Source organism: Glandiceps talaboti, chromosome 12, assembly GCF_964340395.1.
Source record: "Glandiceps talaboti chromosome 12, keGlaTala1.1, whole genome shotgun sequence".
NCBI lineage: Eukaryota > Metazoa > Hemichordata > Enteropneusta > Spengelidae > Glandiceps > Glandiceps talaboti.
The window spans coordinates 2576496-2597509 of NC_135560.1; the positions used below are offsets into that span (position 1 = coordinate 2576496).

Below are 21014 nucleotides of genomic sequence, written 5' to 3' on the forward strand. Positions count from 1 at the left end.
TAAGTCCAATAAGACCAAGATGACATCATTTCCAGAATCCAGTGATAAAGTGATATCATTGTGAACTTTGACAAGTGCTGTTTCAGTACTGTGGAATTTCTTGTATGCAGATTGGAGTGGTTCTAAGAGAGAATTGGCGTTGAGAAAGTTGGTAACCTGTTTTGCAACTACCTTTTCAATGACTTTAGAGAGAAAAGGTAGATTTGAAACCGGTCTATAGTTTTTCAGCACTTCATGGTCCAGAGATGGTTTCTTGAGAAGAGGTGTAACAACTGCAAATTTGAGTAACTCTGGGACAGTCCCGGTTTGTAGCGAAGCATTAACTATATTTGTGATTTCTGGTAGTAGTGAGTCGATGGCACTTTTGAGAAGGATGGTTGGTATAGGATCGAGACTGCATGATTTTGATGGTGATGACATGATAATTTCCTTTAATTTTTCCGTTGTCGTGGGTTCAAAGGTTGACAGTGTCACAGGTGACATTGCCGCAACTTGAGGCACAGTTGAATTAGTTGACAATCCACAGGAATCTAGGTTTGTGCGAATATGAGTTATTTTTTCAATGAAGAAATGGCTGAACCTTTCGGCGAGAGCAGTTGGAGTCGAAGATGTGGGAAGCCGAGGTTTTTCCTTTGTCAGACTTGATATGATCTTGAAAAGGGCTTTCTGATTGTGACTGTTATATTCAATGAGCTCAGTATAATAAGCACGTTTTGCTTGACGGATTAGTGAATTCACTTTCTTGCACTGATCACGGAATAACTGTTTGTTGATTTCTAGATTTTCTTTTCGCCATTTTTTTTCTAGCGAACGGCGTTGCTTTTTTGCACATAGTATATCAGTGTTGTACCACTTGGAGTCAGGACGTTGTGTGAAGAGTCGCTTCTTTACAGGCGCGTGTTTGTTCAAAAGGTTGATTAAGTTGGAATTGTATAGAGAAACAGCTGTGTGTACATCATCTGTAGTAGAATGGCACAGATTTGATGAAGCAATATCAGCGCTGAACTTGTCAATTTCAATGTCGTTAATGAGACGAAATGTTTTCTCGGTTTGAAGAAATGGTGGTTTTGGCAGCAAAAGCTTTATGTGTACTGGAAAATGGTCCGAGAGATACAGTTTATCAATCAACGTGGAGTGGATAATGGAGGCAACGTTTGTGAAAACTAAATCTAACATGTGTCCACGGATATGGGTTGATTCACGTACAAGTTGTTTTAAGTCAAACGACTCCATCAGGTCCATAAAGTTCCGTGTTTTAGTCTCAGTGACTTTCTCCCAGTGGAAATTGAAATCTCCCAATACTAGTAAGTTGCCAGAGAAAGATGAAGTTGTTTCCAATAATGATCCGAATTCAGTCATAAAATTAGCCACAGTTAGTTTGTTCTTAGTATTTGGGGGCGGTCGGTAAACAATCACAATTTTGGTATGGGCATGGTCTTGTTGTTAGGCACATTTACATGCATTTTTTGAATGTTTATTCATTTGTCTATTGATCCCTGTTGTTATCTTTGCAATATATGCAATCATTTGACTGTTGCTGTGGGCATGGTCATGTTGCTAGACATATTTGCATACGTTTTTTGAATGTTCGTTCACTAGTCTATGTGACCGTGATGTTATCTTTTGCAATATACCATCATTGTATGGCTGTTGCTATGGGCATGGTCTTGTTACTAGGTATATTTGCATACATTTTTTGAATGTTTACTTACTTGTCTATTACTTCCTGCTTTGCAATATATGTGATAAAAACTGCATGCAAAATAAATAAACAAAGATGTCAAAGGATTCACCATGGCTGCTACATTGAATTTTCCCATGATACATTGCTCCAAAAATGTATCTTACCTTAGTCAAAAGCAGGAAAAAATGCATTGTGAAGGCTTTATAAAAGCACTTTTACTTAGTGCTATAGCCATGGCAAAGTGTCTGTCTGTCTGTCTGTCTGTCTGTCTGTCTGTCTGTCTGTCTGTCTCTCTCTGTCTGTCTGTCTGTCTGTCTGTCTCTGTGTGTGTGTGTGTGTGTGTGTGTGTGTGTGTGTGTGTGTGTGTGTGTGTGTGTGTGTGTGTGTGTGTGTGTGTGTGTGTGTGTGTGTAAATAACTTAAGTCAAAAACTGCTGGACCGATTGCCATGATATTTGGTGGGTGTATTACTTTGGTGTCTAGTTGGGAAATTATTCAAATCAAAATGATCTCACCACCAGTGTGTGATTTGGGTCCAAAAATGTGATTTAATGGGGATGCATCTGGGGGTGTATAATGAAGAAATATTAAGCATATAATGATCTCATCAGTGATATGCAAATTAGGTGTAAAAATGTGAATTTCGGTCACAAAACTTATATCTCAAAAAGTACGTGGTCAATGAGACTAAAACATGGTGAGATGTTTCTAGAAGTGTTATTCAGCAGATTTTCTTCAAAACATTTTGACACAATTGGCCCTAGCAACCATGACCACATCCTTATCAACAACCAAATGGCAGTATATTTTGGTCAAATAACAACATCATCTGGTAGGCAAGTAAATAAATAGTCAAAAAGTGTATGCAAATATGCCTAGCAACAATACCATGCCCATGGCAACAGCCAAATGATCACATATATTGCAAAGATAACAGGGATTAATAAACATTCAAAAAATGTATGCAAATATACCTAGCAACAAGACCACACCCATAGCAACAGCCAAATGATTGTGTATATTGCAAAGATAATAACAGGGTTGGATAGGCAACTGGATAGTCATTCATCAAATGAACACATATACCTACATGTAGCATGGATCAGCATGTGGGTAAACATTTTAAAAAACTGTACAGTTGTGCTACAACGCCATTGGTGCTATTTTTACTTAAAGAAATGATTCTTTTTATTTAATTTTATGCAAATGTGTGCACATTTGAGGGGTAACATTCCAAAATTTTGGAATTTTGGAATTTTTTGTGATTTGGAAAACATACATTTTGGATTCAGCACCATCAAATTACCCTAGAAAAGTTTACTACTTGCCTTTACCCAAAAAATGCCTATGAGGCCATTTTCCACCGATATTTTCTGAAATTGGAACTACATTATAACATGTATGTTAGAACATATGTATTATGGGATACATTACATCATCATTTATAGTGGAGCATATATATTATGGGATACATTAATTACATTTTCATGTATGTTAGAACATAGATATTATGGGATACATAACATTATCATTTATAGTGGAGCATATATATTATGGGATACATTACATCATCATTTATAGTGGAGCATATATATTATGGGATACATTTATTACATTTTCATGTATGTTAGAACATATGTATCATGGGATACATTACATTATCATTTATAGTGGAGCATATATATTATGGGATACATTACATTATCATTTATAGTGGAGCATATATATTATGGGATGCATTACATTATCATTTATAGTGGAGCATATATATTATGGGATGCATTACATTATCATTTATAGTGGAGCATATATATTATGGGATGCATTAATTACATTTTCATGTATGTTAGAACATAGATATTATGGGATACATAACATTATCATTTATAGTGGAGCATATATATTATGGGATACATTACATTATCATTTATAGTGGAGCATATATATTATGGGATGCATTAATTACATTTTCATGTATGTTAGAACATAGATATTATGGGATACATAACATTATCATTTATAGTGGAGCATATATATTATGGGATACATTACATCATCATTTATAGTGGAGCATATATATTATGGGATACATTAATTACATTTTCATGTATGTTAGAACATATGTATCATGGGATACATTACATTATCATTTATAGTGGAGCATATATATTATGGGATACATTAATTACATGTTCATGTATGTTAGAACATAGATATTATGGGATACATTACATTATCATGTATGCCAGAACACAGTCATCCTAGATTAACATGCCTCTCAAGAAAGCTGTTTTTATGGGATAAATTATGACATTATGTCTGAGAACCTGTGTTGGTTTCTTGTCTATTCACAAAGTGTTCTTATGATATTTGTGTTTTGTTATTAGGGTATCTGTCTACCATTATTAGGGTATATGTCTACTGTTATTAGGGTCTCTGTCTACCATTATTAGGGTATCTGTCTTACATTTGATATCTAACTATTAGTATTCATTGACGTGTTTCATCACCTTTATTTATTCCGACAATATTGAATTTTTTAAAATTATTTCTGCTTCTGAAAACAAAGCTGTAGAAAAGCAAGAAATACTGAGAGTGCTGGCTACAAACAAACAAACAAACAAACACATAACCTTATTTAAATGATCTACCTTCCATATTACAATGTCTTCTTATATGCATGCTGACAAACTAGTAAATAAATGTATCATATGGGTAAATGTTTAATTCTATGATCTACCTCAGGAGAGTAATTGTACTGTCAATTGACACGTAATGTACACTAACTAATCACTGACACGTAACATACACTAACTAATCACTGCTTTCAACAATACAATACATTGAAACTGTACATGTATTGGTAAGAGCCATATCACAAGATGCATGAAAACTATTTTATAGTTTTAAGAGGTGGAAATACATTTAAAGTAAAATCTACCTAATGTCCAAAGTCACTTTACCAAGGTTTCATAACAGTGCTTTGTTGCAAATCTACCTGAGATTCCATACACTGTTCACAAAGTCCCTACTAAAATCTACCTGAGATTCCATACACTGTTCACAAAGTCCCTACTAAAATCTACCTGAGTTTCATACACTGTTCACAAAGTCCCCACTAAAATCTACCTGAGTTTCCACACACTGTTCACAAAGTCCCTACTAAAATCTACCTGAGATTCCTTACACTGTTCACAAAGTCCCCACTAAAATCTACCTGAGTTTCATACACTGTTCACAAAGTCCCCACTAAAATCTACCTGAGTTTCCACACACTGTTCACAAAGTTCCCACTAAAATCTACCTGAGTTTCCACACACTGTTCACAAAGTTCCCACCAAAATTGCAATAGGTTATTTGAGTTTATGAATATCTTATCTGACAATGTTCATGATTATTCAGAACACATCATTTGCATAAACTTATATGATTACCAATACCTGAGTAATTCATTTGCATATGTTTACCAATACTGATATACTCTATTTGCATATTCATATATTTACTGATAAGTTGAATAAATAACTTATTTTAAGATTTTAAGATATTTTAAGATTACACAAAAAATCTTTCTCAAATGATTTGTGAAGGAATGATGTGGGACAATTGTCATCAAAATCTGAAATTTGAATAAATATTTCATAAAAGTATGTCACTGTAGAATGTTTGAATTATTGTGTTGATCCTGTGTGAATCTATATGCTAACACCGGAATGTCTTCATACAGATCTATCCGTGGTTAGTAATAGTGTCTATTTCTAAGTCTGTAACACTGGTATGTCTTAATACAGATCTATCTGTGGTTAGTAATATTGTCTATTTCTAAGTATGTAACACTGGTATGTCTTCATACAGATCTATATGTGGTTAGTAATAGTGTCTATTTCTAAGTCTGTAACACTGGTATGTCTTAATACAGATCTATCCGTGGTTAGTATAGTGTCTATTTCTAAGTATGTAACACTGGTATGTCTTCATACAGATCTATATGTGGTTAGTAATAGTGTCTATTTCTAAGTCTGTAACACTGGTATGTCTTAATACAGATCTATGCGTGGTTAGATTTCTAAACCTGCTACGTACATACACTGATATTTAAAACTGAGAGTTACTTAGTAGTTGTTTTCACAAGTGTTTTCTGCATCATTACTTTCTGTATACACAACATTCACTATGCATTTATTTTACAACTGTAGAGTGACACACAGCTATTTGACTACAATCATACCACAGACATAATGTTAACATAGAAGCCATGGTGATAAACTCCATAAACTAGTATTTTACCTGTATTCCATACTTGTGATTGGTTCTGGAGGTGTTACAAATACAGTTCTTTCATTTTCAAATGAGTCTTCAATTTCTATCAACTTAGTTTCCACTTTACATTCTGGATCCACCTACAAACACAAATAACAGTAACTTGTAAACGACACCAAAAGTTTATGTCAAATTTTTAATATGCAAAGCATAATTTCAAAATATTTGTTTCAACACCAATAATCCTTCAACCTTTATGTAACCATAGAGACCATTTGCAACAATGTGAGGAATCCATGCTCCCCTATGCTCTACAGTATAGCATAGCATGGCTATTTGTAGCCTGGAATCCATACTGTCCTGTTCTACAGTATAGCATGGCTATTTGTAACCTGGAATCCATACTGTCCTGTTCTACAGTATAGCATGGCTATTTGTAGCCTGGAATCCATACTGTCCTGTTCTACAGTATAGCATGGCTATTTGTTGCCTGGAATCCATACTGTCCTGTTCTACAGTATAGTATGGTTATTTGTTGCCTGGAATCCATACTGTCCTGTTCTACAGTATAGCATGGCTATTTGTTGCCTGGAATCCATACTGTCCTGTTCTACAGTATAGCATGGCTATTTGTAGCCTGGAATCCATACTGTCCTGTTCTACAGTATAGCATGGCTATTTGTAGCCTGGAATCCATACTGTTCTGTTCTACAGTATAGCATGGTTATTTGTAGCCTGGAATCCATACTGTCCTGTTCTACAGTATAGCATGGCTATTTGAGGTCTGGAATCCATACTGTCCTGTTCTACAGTATAGCATGGCTATTTGAGGTCTGGAATCCATACTGTCCTGTTCTACAGTATAGCATGGCTATTTGTAGCCTGGAATCCATACTGTCCTGTTCTACAGTATAGCATGGCTATTTGTAGCCTGGAATCCATACTGTCCTGTTCTACAGTATAGCATGGCTATTTGTAGCCTGGAATCCATACTGTCCTGTTCTACAGTATAGCATGGCTATTTGTCGCCTGGAATCCATACTGTTCTGTTCTACAGTATAGCATGGTTATTTGTAGCCTGGAATCCATACTGTCCTGTTCTACAGTATAGCATGGCTATTTGAGGTCTGGAATCCATACTGTCCTGTTCTACAGTATAGCATGGCTATTTGTTGCCTGGAATCCATACTGTCCTGTTCTACAGTATAGCATGGCTATTTGTAGCCTGGAATCCATACTGTCCTGTTCTACAGTATAGCATGGCTATTTGTAGCCTGGAATCCATACTGTCCTGTTCTACTGTATAGCATGGCTATTTGTAGCCTGGAATCCATACTGTCCTGTTCTACAGTATAGCATGGCTATTTGAGGTCTGGAATCCATACTGTCCTGTTCTACAGTATAGCATGGCTATTTGTAGCCTGGAATCCATACAGTCCTGTTCTACAGTATAGCATGGCTATTTGTAGCCTGGAATCCATACTGTCCTGTTCTACAGTATAGCATGGCTATTTGTAGCCTGGAATCCATACTGTCCTGTTTTACAGTATAGCATGGCTATTTGTAGCCTGGAATCCATACTGTCCTGTTCTACAGTATAGCATGGCTATTTGTAGCCTGGAATCCATACTGTCCTGTTTTACAGTATAGCATGGCTATTTGTAGCCTGGAATCCATACAGTCCTGTTCTACAGTATAGCATGGCTATTTGTAGCCTGGAATCCATACTGTCCTGTTCTACAGTATAGCATGGCTATTTGTAGCCTGGAATCCATACTGTCCTGTTCTACAGTATAGCATGGCTATTTGTAGCCTGGAATCCATACTGTCCTGTTCTACAGTATAGCATGGCTATTAAGGCTAGCCTCGCCACTCGACATACTGATCTGTGTTCTAGCAAACAACATTGTTAAACCAGATAATCAAGCCTGGAATCCACACTGTATGGTACTACATTCACCACAATTCTAATCTTTGGGCAAGAAACTTTCTATATAAATTACAAAATATAGAGATACAAAACTTATACCATGGATTTATGTCTATTATAGGTATAGTTATCTTATCAAGTTAGTTTGTCAGTTCAACTGCACTGTTTATGTTTTAGAACACAGTTACACTATTATGAGCTGATTTTCTTACATTTTTGATTGGACTGGTCAAAGGTCAGTGGCCTTCAAAGTATTTGCTGTCAGCAAAACCCATTAAAGTAATGGATGCTGTGTAGTTTTGTCTGAGTACAATGATCCCTAGACCCCCTTCCCATGTATTATCCTGAAGGTGACTTGTTAGCTACACAGTTGACCTATAACCCTAGCTTTCCATGAGTGGGCAACTTTAGTGCTTCAAAGCATGTGTTAAAAGTATGGCATAACCTTTGACCCTTTTCACCTCTTATTGAGTGTCAGGAAGAACAAACCACTACACAGAGTGTACCATGACAATGATGTATTTGTGTAGAAGTGACACAACACAGGAAGAGACTGTCTACACATAAAGGACTTACTGGTTGGTGACATTGATATGACTGGATGTGGATATCTCTCTTTTCTCTCAGACAAATTCTACACTGAGACACAAAAAACACAAATAGCTATAGTATTACTGTCTATTCTCTGTGGTCACACTGCCTGCAGTTTAACAGACATGACTCTTTTTAACTCTGATCAAAGACACATACTTATGGCACTGACCACTTTCATAAAATCAGAACTTATCAAGAGGAAAGACATTCTACAGAGTTAAAAGAAATACATAACATTTATCTAACCTAAAGTTTAAATGTTCACATAAACCTTATTTGTTATTTTTGCTAATTATTATTACTCTAGTTTATATATTTACTAGTTTGTTTTAACACCAAACATTTATTGCTGAAAATCTAATAAAGAAATTAATGTAATTTTCTTAACAGATGCAATAAAGACTCTATTCTATTCTATTCTATTCTATTCTATTCTATTCTATTCTATTCTATTCTATTCTATTCATATACACTTATTCAACGGTAAAGAAATACCCAACCTGCGTCAATCTCTGTTCTCTACTTGATTTATACAATAGAACATTGATATCCTCATTTAACTTTACAATTTTTGAGGTTGAGTATTGGTACATCAAGAATATGACACATTCCCAGTTATCAGATAAACAAAACATTTCATGATTTGGACACTAGGAGTGCTATTCAAAAGCTGTTTTGGGGATTGGAAATAAGGGCTGGAATAGTTGGGTAAAGATAGCAGTAACGATGTTCACAATGTATTGTTTTAGTAGCAACTACCAGTAATCAAAACATACCTAACTACTACTGTATTGTTTTAGTAGCAACTACCAGTAATCAAAACATACCTAACTATAACTGTATTGTTTTAGTAGCAACTACCAGTAATCAAAACATACCTAACTACAACTGTATTGTTTTAGTAGCAACTACCAGTAATCAAAACATACCTAACTATAACTGTATTGTTTTAGTAGCAACTACCAGTAATCAAAACACACCTAACTACTACTGTATTGTTTTAGTAGCAACTACCAGTAATCAAAACATACCTAACTACAACTGTATTGTTTTAGTAGCAACTACCAGTAATCAAAACATACCTAACTACTACTGTATTGTTTTAGTAGCAACTACCAGTAATCAAAACATACCTAACTATAACTGTATTGTTTTAGTAGCAACTACCAGTAATCAAAACATACCTAACTATAACTGTATTGTTTTAGTAGCAACTACCAGTAATCAAAACATACCTAACTATAACTGTATTGTTTTAGTAGCAACTACCAGTAACCAAAACATACCTAACTATAACTGTATTGTTTTAGTAGCAACTACCAGTAATTAAAACATACCTAACTATAACTGTATTGTTTTAGTAGCAACTACCAGTAATCAAAACATACCTAACTATAACTGTATTGTTTTAGTAGCAACTACCAATAATCAAAACATACCTAACTACTACTGTATTGTTTTAGTAGCAACTACCAGTAATCAAAACATACCTAACTATAACTGTATTGTTTTAGTAGCAACTACTAGTAATCAAAACATACCTAACTATAACTGTATTGTTTTAGTAGCAACTACCAATAATCAAAACATACCTAACTACTACTGTATTGTTTTAGTAGCAACTACCAGTAATCAAAACATACCTAACTATAACTGTATTGTTTTAGTAGCAACTACCAGTAATCAAAACATACCTAACTACTACTGTATTGTTTTAGTAGCAACTACCAGTAATCAAAACATACCTAACTACAACTGTATTGTTTTAGTAGCAACTACCAGTAATCAAAACATACCTAACTATAACTGTATTGTTTTAGTAGCAACTACCAGTAATCAAAACATACCTAATTACTACTGTATTGTTTTAGTAGCAACTACCAGTAATCAAAACATACCTAACTACGACTGTATTGTTTTAGTAGCAACTACCAGTAATCAAAACATACCTAACTATAACTGTATTGTTTTAGTAGCAACTACCAGTAATCAAAACATACCTAACTATAACTGTATTGTTTTAGTAGCAACTACCAGTAATCAAAACATACCTAACTACTACTGTATTGTTTTAGTAGCAACTACCAGTAATCAAAACATACCTAACTACGACTGTATTGTTTTAGTAGCAACTACCAGTAATCAAAACATACCTAACTATAACTGTATTGTTTTAGTAGCAACTACCAGTAATCAAAACATACCTAACTATAACTGTATTGTTTTAGTAGCAACTACTAGTAATCAAAACATACCTAACTATAACTGTATTGTTTTAGTAGCAACTACCAATAATCAAAACATACCTAACTACTACTGTATTGTTTTAGTAGCAACTACCAGTAATCAAAACATACCTAACTATAACTGTATTGTTTTAGTAGCAACTACCAGTAATCAAAACATACCTAACTACTACTGTATTGTTTTAGTAGCAACTACCAGTAATCAAAACATACCTAACTACAACTGTATTGTTTTAGTAGCAACTACCAGTAATCAAAACATACCTAACTATAACTGTATTGTTTTAGTAGCAACTACCAGTAATCAAAACATACCTAATTACTACTGTATTGTTTTAGTAGCAACTACCAGTAATCAAAACATACCTAACTATAACTGTATTGTTTTAGTAGCAACTACCAGTAATCAAAACATACCTAACTACTACTGTATTGTTTTAGTAGCAACTACCAGTAATCAAAACATACCTAACTACGACTGTATTGTTTTAGTAGCAACTACCAGTAATCAAAACATACCTAACTACGACTGTATTGTTTTAGTAGCAACTACCAGTAATCAAAACATACCTAACTACAACTGTATTGTTTTAGTAGCAACTACCAGTAATCAAAACATACCTAACTATAACTGTATTGTTTTAGTAGCAACTACCAGTAATCAAAACACACCTAACTACTACTGTATTGTTTTAGTAGCAACTACCAGTAATCAAAACATACCTAACTACAACTGTATTGTTTTAGTAGCAACTACCAGTAATCAAAACATACCTAACTACTACTGTATTGTTTTAGTAGCAACTACCAGTAATCAAAACATACCTAACTATAACTGTATTGTTTTAGTAGCAACTACCAGTAATCAAAACATACCTAACTATAACTGTATTGTTTTAGTAGCAACTACCAGTAATCAAAACATACCTAACTATAACTGTATTGTTTTAGTAGCAACTACCAGTAACCAAAACATACCTAACTATAACTGTATTGTTTTAGTAGCAACTACCAGTAATTAAAACATACCTAACTATAACTGTATTGTTTTAGTAGCAACTACCAGTAATCAAAACATACCTAACTATAACTGTATTGTTTTAGTAGCAACTACCAATAATCAAAACATACCTAACTACTACTGTATTGTTTTAGTAGCAACTACCAGTAATCAAAACATACCTAACTATAACTGTATTGTTTTAGTAGCAACTACTAGTAATCAAAACATACCTAACTATAACTGTATTGTTTTAGTAGCAACTACCAATAATCAAAACATACCTAACTACTACTGTATTGTTTTAGTAGCAACTACCAGTAATCAAAACATACCTAACTATAACTGTATTGTTTTAGTAGCAACTACCAGTAATCAAAACATACCTAACTACTACTGTATTGTTTTAGTAGCAACTACCAGTAATCAAAACATACCTAACTACAACTGTATTGTTTTAGTAGCAACTACCAGTAATCAAAACATACCTAACTATAACTGTATTGTTTTAGTAGCAACTACCAGTAATCAAAACATACCTAATTACTACTGTATTGTTTTAGTAGCAACTACCAGTAATCAAAACATACCTAACTACGACTGTATTGTTTTAGTAGCAACTACCAGTAATCAAAACATACCTAACTATAACTGTATTGTTTTAGTAGCAACTACCAGTAATCAAAACATACCTAACTATAACTGTATTGTTTTAGTAGCAACTACCAGTAATCAAAACATACCTAACTACTACTGTATTGTTTTAGTAGCAACTACCAGTAATCAAAACATACCTAACTACGACTGTATTGTTTTAGTAGCAACTACCAGTAATCAAAACATACCTAACTATAACTGTATTGTTTTAGTAGCAACTACCAGTAATCAAAACATACCTAACTATAACTGTATTGTTTTAGTAGCAACTACTAGTAATCAAAACATACCTAACTATAACTGTATTGTTTTAGTAGCAACTACCAATAATCAAAACATACCTAACTACTACTGTATTGTTTTAGTAGCAACTACCAGTAATCAAAACATACCTAACTATAACTGTATTGTTTTAGTAGCAACTACCAGTAATCAAAACATACCTAACTACTACTGTATTGTTTTAGTAGCAACTACCAGTAATCAAAACATACCTAACTACAACTGTATTGTTTTAGTAGCAACTACCAGTAATCAAAACATACCTAACTATAACTGTATTGTTTTAGTAGCAACTACCAGTAATCAAAACATACCTAATTACTACTGTATTGTTTTAGTAGCAACTACCAGTAATCAAAACATACCTAACTATAACTGTATTGTTTTAGTAGCAACTACCAGTAATCAAAACATACCTAACTACTACTGTATTGTTTTAGTAGCAACTACCAGTAATCAAAACATACCTAACTACGACTGTATTGTTTTAGTAGCAACTACCAGTAATCAAAACATACCTAACTATAACTGTATTGTTTTAGTAGCAACTACCAGTAATCAAAACATACCTAACTATAACTGTATTGTTTTAGTAGCAACTACCAGTAATCAAAACATACCTAACTATAACTGTATTGTTTTAGTAGCAACTACCAGTAATCAAAACATACCTAACTATAACTGTATTGTTTTAGTAGCAACTACCAGTAATCAAAACATACCTAACTATAACTGTATTGTTTTAGTAGCAACTACCAGTAATCAAAACATACCTAACTATAACTGTATTGTTTTAGTAGCAACTACCAGTAATCAAAACATACCTAACTATAACTGTATTGTTTTAGTAGCAACTACCAATAATCAAAACATACCTAACTACTACTGTATTGTTTTAGTAGCAACTACCAGTAATCAAAACATACCTAACTATAACTGTATTGTTTTAGTAGCAACTACCAGTAATCAAAACATACCTAACTACTACTGTATTGTTTTAGTAGCAACTACCAGTAATCAAAACATACCTAACTATAACTGTATTATTTTAGTAGCAACTACCAGTAATCAAAACATACCTAACTATAACTGTATTGTTTTAGTAGCAACTACCAGTAATCAAAACATACCTAACTATAACTGTATTGTTTTAGTAGCAACTACCAGTAATCAAAACATACCTAACTACTACTGTATTGTTTTAGTAGCAACTACCAGTAATCAAAACATACCTAACTATAACTGTATTGTTTTAGTAGCAACTACCAGTAATCAAAACATACCTAACTACAACTGTATCGTTTTAGTAGCAACTACCAGTAATCAAAACATACCTAACTATAACTGTATTGTTTTAGTAGCAACTACCAGTAATCAAAACATACCTAACTATAACTGTATTGTTTTAGTAGCAACTACCAGTAATCAAAACATACCTAACTACAACTGTATTGTTTTAGTAGCAACTACCAGTAATCAAAACATACCTAACTATAACTGTATTGTTTTAGTAGCAACTACCAGTAATCAAAACATACCTAACTACTACTGTATTGTTTTAGTAGCAACTACCAGTAATCAAAACATACCTAACTATAACTGTATTGTTTTAGTAGCAACTACCAGTAATCAAAACATACCTAACTATAACTGTATTGTTTTAGTAGCAACTACCAGTAATTAAAACATACCTAACTATAACTGTATTGTTTTAGTAGCAACTACCAGTAATCAAAACATACCTAACTATAACTGTATTGTTTTAGTAGCAACTACCAGTAATCAAAACATACCTAACTATAACTGTATTGTTTTAGTAGCAACTACCAGTAATCAAAACATACCTAACTACTACTGTATTGTTTTAGTAGCAACTACCAGTAATCAAAACATACCTAACTACTACTGTATTGTTTTAGTAGCAACTACCAGTAATCAAAACATACCTAACTACTACTGTATTGTTTTAGTAGCAACTACCAGTAATCAAAACATACCTAACTATAACTGTATTGTTTTAGTAGCAACTACCAGTAATCAAAACATACCTAACTACTACTGTATTGTTTTAGTAGCAACTACCAGTAATCAAAACATACCTAACTATAACTGTATTGTTTTAGTAGCAACTACCAGTAATCAAAACATACCTAACTATAACTGTATTGTTTTAGTAGCAACTACCAGTAATCAAAACATACCTAACTATAACTGTATTGTTTTAGTAGCAACTACCAGTAATCAAAACATACCTAACTATAACTGTATTGTTTTAGTAGCAACTACCAGTAATCAAAACATACCTAACTATAACTGTATTGTTTTAGTAGCAACTACCAGTAATCAAAACATACCTAACTATAACTGTATTGTTTTAGTAGCAACTACCAGTAATCAAAACATACCTAATTACTACTGTATTGTTTTAGTAGCAACTACCAGTAATCAAAACATACCTAACTATAACTGTATTGTTTTAGTAGCAACTACCAGTAATCAAAACATACCTAACTACTACTGTATTGTTTTAGTAGCAACTACCAGTAATCAAAACATACCTAACTACGACTGTATTGTTTTAGTAGCAACTACCAGTAATCAAAACATACCTAACTATAACTGTATTGTTTTAGTAGCAACTACCAGTAATCAAAACATACCTAACTATAACTGTATTGTTTTAGTAGCAACTACCAGTAATCAAAACATACCTAACTACTACTGTATTGTTTTAGTAGCAACTACCAGTAATCAAAACATACCTAACTATAACTGTATTGTTTTAGTAGCAACTACCAGTAATCAAAACATACCTAACTATAACTGTATTGTTTTAGTAGCAACTACCAGTAATCAAAACATACCTAACTATAACTGTATTGTTTTAGTAGCAACTACCAGTAATCAAAACATACCTAACTATAACTGTATTGTTTTAGTAGCAACTACCAGTAATCAAAACATACCTAACTATAACTGTATTGTTTTAGTAGCAACTACCAGTAATCAAAACATACCTAACTACAACTGTATTGTTTTAGTAGCAACTACCAGTAATCAAAACATACCTAACTATAACTGTATTGTTTTAGTAGCAACTACCAGTAATCAAAACATACCTAACTACTACTGTATTGTTTTAGTAGCAACTACCAGTAATCAAAACATACCTAACTACAACTGTATTGTTTTAGTAGCAACTACCAGTAATCAAAACATACCTAACTACTACTGTATTGTTTTAGTAGCAACTACCAGTAATCAAAACATACCTAACTATAACTGTATTGTTTTAGTAGCAACTACCAGTAATCAAAACATACCTAACTATAACTGTATTGTTTTAGTAGCAACTACCAGTAATCAAAACATACCTAACTACAACTGTATTGTTTTAGTAGCAACTACCAGTAATCAAAACATACCTAACTACTACTGTATTGTTTTAGTAGCAACTACCAGTAATCAAAACATACCTAACTATAACTGTATTGTTTTAGTAGCAACTACCAGTAATCAAAACATACCTAACTATAACTGTAATCTTCGTTCACATACAGTTTGTTAACAACTTTGTGCACTGCCAAGCAGCATTAGCAGCCGTGATTGCATTTATTCCTCGTTTGACCAAAGCTGGAATGTCCCCCTTGTGATCCTTACATATGAAATAGCTGGAAGTTTGGTAGTTCTAATATTGAAGACTACATGACGACTTCTACTGTACTACATTCTTAGGTCCACTTGATGACTTCTGCTGTACTACATTGTTAGGTCTTCTTAAAGTACATTTATTGCATATATTGATATAAAGTATTTGAAATACTAAACAGTAATAATGACTTTTTAGCTTAGAAACAACTTGACGATATTATATTGTGTAACTTAGTCAAAGTCAACCATAATTCTGTCCCTGTTTACTTCCCCTGTATTTTTCACTTTTCTTTTCTTTTTTGGCCATCATTTCAAAAATATGCATATGTACACAAACAACATCCTACTATTACCATTTTACCAGCCTAAAGTTATTTTTAATAATAATTCTCTATAGACCTGTACAGTTTGGCTTAATCCACTTATTGACATTTTCCACACACCCAAATATACTAGCTATATCCCTGCTATGCATGTAGTAATACTATAATTACAGCTACTACTAAAATTGTAAGAGGCACAGAACACACACTTACATACACATTCTGACCACTGGTGGCGCTCTACTCTGTAATTCCAGTGCTGGAAAATGATGGATAGTTTTACTACAAATGACCACTCATACATGTACCTCAAGACACACACAACACACGCATGCATGCACGCACGCACGCATGTGCACACACACACACACACACACACACACACACACACACACACACACACACACACACACACACACACACACACACACACACACACACAAATATTGGGTGGTTTACTACAAATGACGAATACTGCCGTCATAATAATATAGTTTTGAATCATCACAATACTTTTCTTTGTAACAACTAATCATAATTTTCTTTTATATGTATCATAGCAAAGTCTTTCATTTTTTGGATAAAGAACATTTCATGGTGAATCACCTCATAGTGGACCAAACTGTGAGTTATGGTCATGGTGAGTCACCTCATAGTGGACCAAACTGTGCATTGTGGTCATAGTGAGTCACCTCATAGTGGACCAAACCGTGAGTTGTGGTCTTGGTGAATCACCTCATAGTGGACCAAACTGTGCATTGTAGTCATAGTGAGTCACCTCATAGTGGACCAAACGGTGAGTTGTGGTCATGGTGAATCATCTCATAGTGGACCAAACTGTGAGTTGTGGTCTTGGTGAATCACCTCATAGTGGACCAAACTGTGCATTGTGGTCATGGTGAGTCACCTCATAGTGGACCAAACTGTGAGTTGTGGTCATGGTGAGTCACCTCATAGTGGACCAAACGGTGAGTTGTGATCATGGTGAATCACCTCATAGTAGACCAAACTGTGAGTTGTGGTCTTGGTGAGTCACCTCATAGTGGACCAAACTGTGAGTTGTGGTCTTGGTGAATCACCTCATAGTGGACCAAACTGTGAGTTGTGGTCTTGGTGAATCACCTCATAGTGGACCAAACTGTGAGTTGTGGTCTTGGTGAATCACCTCATAGTGGACCAAACGGTGAGTTGTGATCATGGTGAATCACCTCATAGTGGACCAAACGGTGAGTTGTGGTCTTGGTGAATCACCTCATAGTGGACCAAACGGTGAGTTGTGATCATGGTGAATCACCTCATAGTGGACCAAACTGTGAGTTGTGGTCTTGGTGAATCATCTCATAGTAGACCAAACTGTGAGTTATGGTCATGGTGAATCACCTCATAGTGGACCAAACTGTGAGTTGTGATCATGGTGAATCACCTCATAGTAGACCAAACTGTGAGTTATGGTCATGGTGAATCACCTCATAGTGGACCAAACTGCGAGTTGTGATCATGGTGAATCACCTCATAGTGGACCAAACTGTGAGTTATGGTCATGGTGAGTCACCTCATAGTGGACCAAACGGTGAGTTGTGATCATGGTGAATCACCTCATAGTGGACCAAACTGCGAGTTGTGATCATGGTGAATCACCTCATAGTGGACCAAACTGTGAGTTGTGATCATGGTGAATCACCTCATAGTGGACCAAACTGTGCATTGTGGTCATGGTGAGTCACCTCATAGTGGACCAAACGGTGAGTTGTGATCATGGTGAATCACCTCATAGTGGACCAAACTGTGAGTTATGGTCATGGTGAATCACCTCATAGTGGACCAAACTGTGAGTTATGGTCATGGTGAATCACCTCATAGTGGACCAAACGGTGAGTTGTGATCATGGTGAATCACCTCAAAGTGGACCAAACTGTGAGTTGTGGTCTTGGTGAATCACCTCATAGTGGACCAAACTGTGCATTGTGGTCATGGTGAATCACCTCATAGTAGACCAAACTGTGAGTTGTGGTCATGGTGAATCACCTCATAGTGGACCAAACTGTGAGTTGTGGTCATGGTGAATCACCTCATAGTAGACCAAACTGTGAGTTGTGGTCATGGTGAATCACCTCATAGTGGACCAAACTGTGAGTTGTGATCTTGGTGAATCATCTCATAGTGGACCAAACTGTGAGTTGTGGTCTTGGTAGTGGTGAAGGGTTGTTAAGGAGCACCCCAACATTTAGAGCGTGAATTTCACAGTTATAATAAACACCAGAGTTTCCATATCAATAGATGACATTAAAATTGAAACACACTTCTTGAAAAAGACCAGTAAAATATTCAAAGTTGTTATTGTATACATTTAGAGTAGAATAATGTCAATCTTACCTTTTCAATACACTCATCAAAGAAGGCAAGGCTTGCATCATTGCTTGATACAAATGATCTTTCTTCTATGAAATGAATAAACGTCTGAGTTCTCATCAACTGGGTGAAAAATTTATGGTTGGCTTTGTCTCGGCTTTTTAAGAAACCTAAATAGTTGTGAGAAAGGAGGAAAATACACATCTTTAATAGTATGTAAATTTGTATTGTCTACGTGTGGTCAAATGTCTTAGTATAAAAATTTGTATTGTCTACATGTGGTCCAATGTCTTAGTATGTAAATTTGTATTGTCTACATGTGGTCCAATGTCTTAGTATGTAAATTTGTATTGTCTACATGTGGTCCAATGTCTTAGTATGTAAATTTGTATTGTCTACATGTGGTCCAATGTCTTAGTATGTAAATTTGTATTGTCTACATGTGGTCCAATGTCTTAGTATGTAAATTTGTATTGTCTACATGTGGTCTAATGTCTTAGTATGTAAATTTGTATTGTCTACATGTGGTCCAATGTCTTTGTATGTAAATTTGTATTGTCTACGTGTGGTCCAATGTCTTAGTATGTAAATTTGTATTGTCTACATGTGGTCCAATGTCTTAGTATGTAAATTTGTATTGTCTACATGTGGTCCAATGTCTTAGTATGTAAATTTGTATTGTCTACATGTGGTCCAATGTCTTAGTATGTAAATTTGTATTGTCTACGTGTGGTCCAATGTCTTAGTATGTAAATTTGTATTGTCTATGTGTGGTCCAATGTCTTAGTATGTAAATTTGTATTGTCTACATGTGGTCCAATGTCTTAGTATGTAAATTTGTATTGTCTACGTGTGGTCCAATGTCTTAGTATGTAAATTTGTATTGTCTACGTGTGGTCCAATGTCTTAGTATGTAAATTTGTATTGTCTACATGTGGTCCAATGTCTTAGTATGTAAATTTGTATTGTCTACATGTGGTCCAATGTCTTAGTATGTAAATTTGTATTGTCTACATGTGGTCCAATGTCTTAGTATGTAAATTATTGTTTGTCTACATGTGGTCCAATGTCTTAGTATGTAAATTTGTATTGTCTACGTGTGGTCCAATGTCTTAGTATGTAAATTTGTATTGTCTACGTGTGGTCCAATGTCTTAGTATGTAAATTTGTATTGTCTACATGTGGTCCAATGTCTTAGTATGTAAATTTGTATTGTCTACATGTGGTCCAATGTCTTAGTATGTAAATTTTATTGTCTACGTGTGGTCCAATGTCTTAGTATGTAAATTTGTATTGTCTACGTGTGGTCCAATGTCTTAGTATGTAAATTTGTATTGTCTACATGTGGTCCAATGTCTTAGTATGTAAATTTGTATTGTCTACATGTGGTCCAAGGCTTTTCTATACTTGAGTAACACTGTGTAAAATATACCAGATTAACAACTCTATCGCTATAATTACAAAGTACTTAAACAGCAAATTGAAGTTAACATGCTACAATGCTGTGTGAGACCACCTGACTATAATCCTGTGATAAAATTGAATATTTTGAACAAAAAAATCACACAATTCAGAAATAATAACACTGATGTTAAAATCAGACTATTTTGTTTAACACACAACTTGAATGGTTGTCTCTCTTTCAGTACACTAATTAATGAACATACCTTGTAAATTAAAGAGAGAGCTTGGATCTGTCGTCCGTTCTGATGGTTGTTGTGTTATTGGTAGTAGATAATGTTTATAGCCATGTAGAATGGATGCCATGAATCGGAAATAGGCTTCTTGAATAGAGTGTTCCATAGCTAGCTGTAAATGTAAGACAGACATTACATACAATGCAGTGAATGGACAGTTCCATAGCTAGCTGTAAATGTAAGACAGACATTACATACAATGCAGTGAATGGACAGTTCCATAGCTAGCTATAAATGTAAGACAGACATTACATACAATGCAGTGAATGGACAGCTCCATAGCTAGCTGTAAATGTAAGACAGACATTACATACAATGCAGTGAATGGACAGTTCCATAGCT

At 34.2% G+C, this 21014-nt stretch overlaps 1 protein-coding gene across 5 annotated transcripts in view; it reads right to left on the reverse strand.

Annotated features, from left to right (window-relative positions):
- The window catches only part of LOC144443524 (C-myc promoter-binding protein-like), a 145649-nt gene that overhangs the window by 72523 nt on the left and 52112 nt on the right, over nt 1–21014 (reverse strand). For all 5 annotated transcript variants that reach the window (XM_078133044.1, XM_078133041.1, XM_078133043.1 and 2 more), the window contains exons 14-16: nt 20643–20784; nt 19000–19145; nt 5971–6083 (exon numbers count right to left, since the gene is read on the reverse strand). In XM_078133044.1, coding sequence (XP_077989170.1) covers nt 5971–6083; nt 19000–19145; nt 20643–20784 — 401 coding nt within the window. The remainder of the gene's footprint in view (nt 1–5970; nt 6084–18999; nt 19146–20642; nt 20785–21014) is intronic.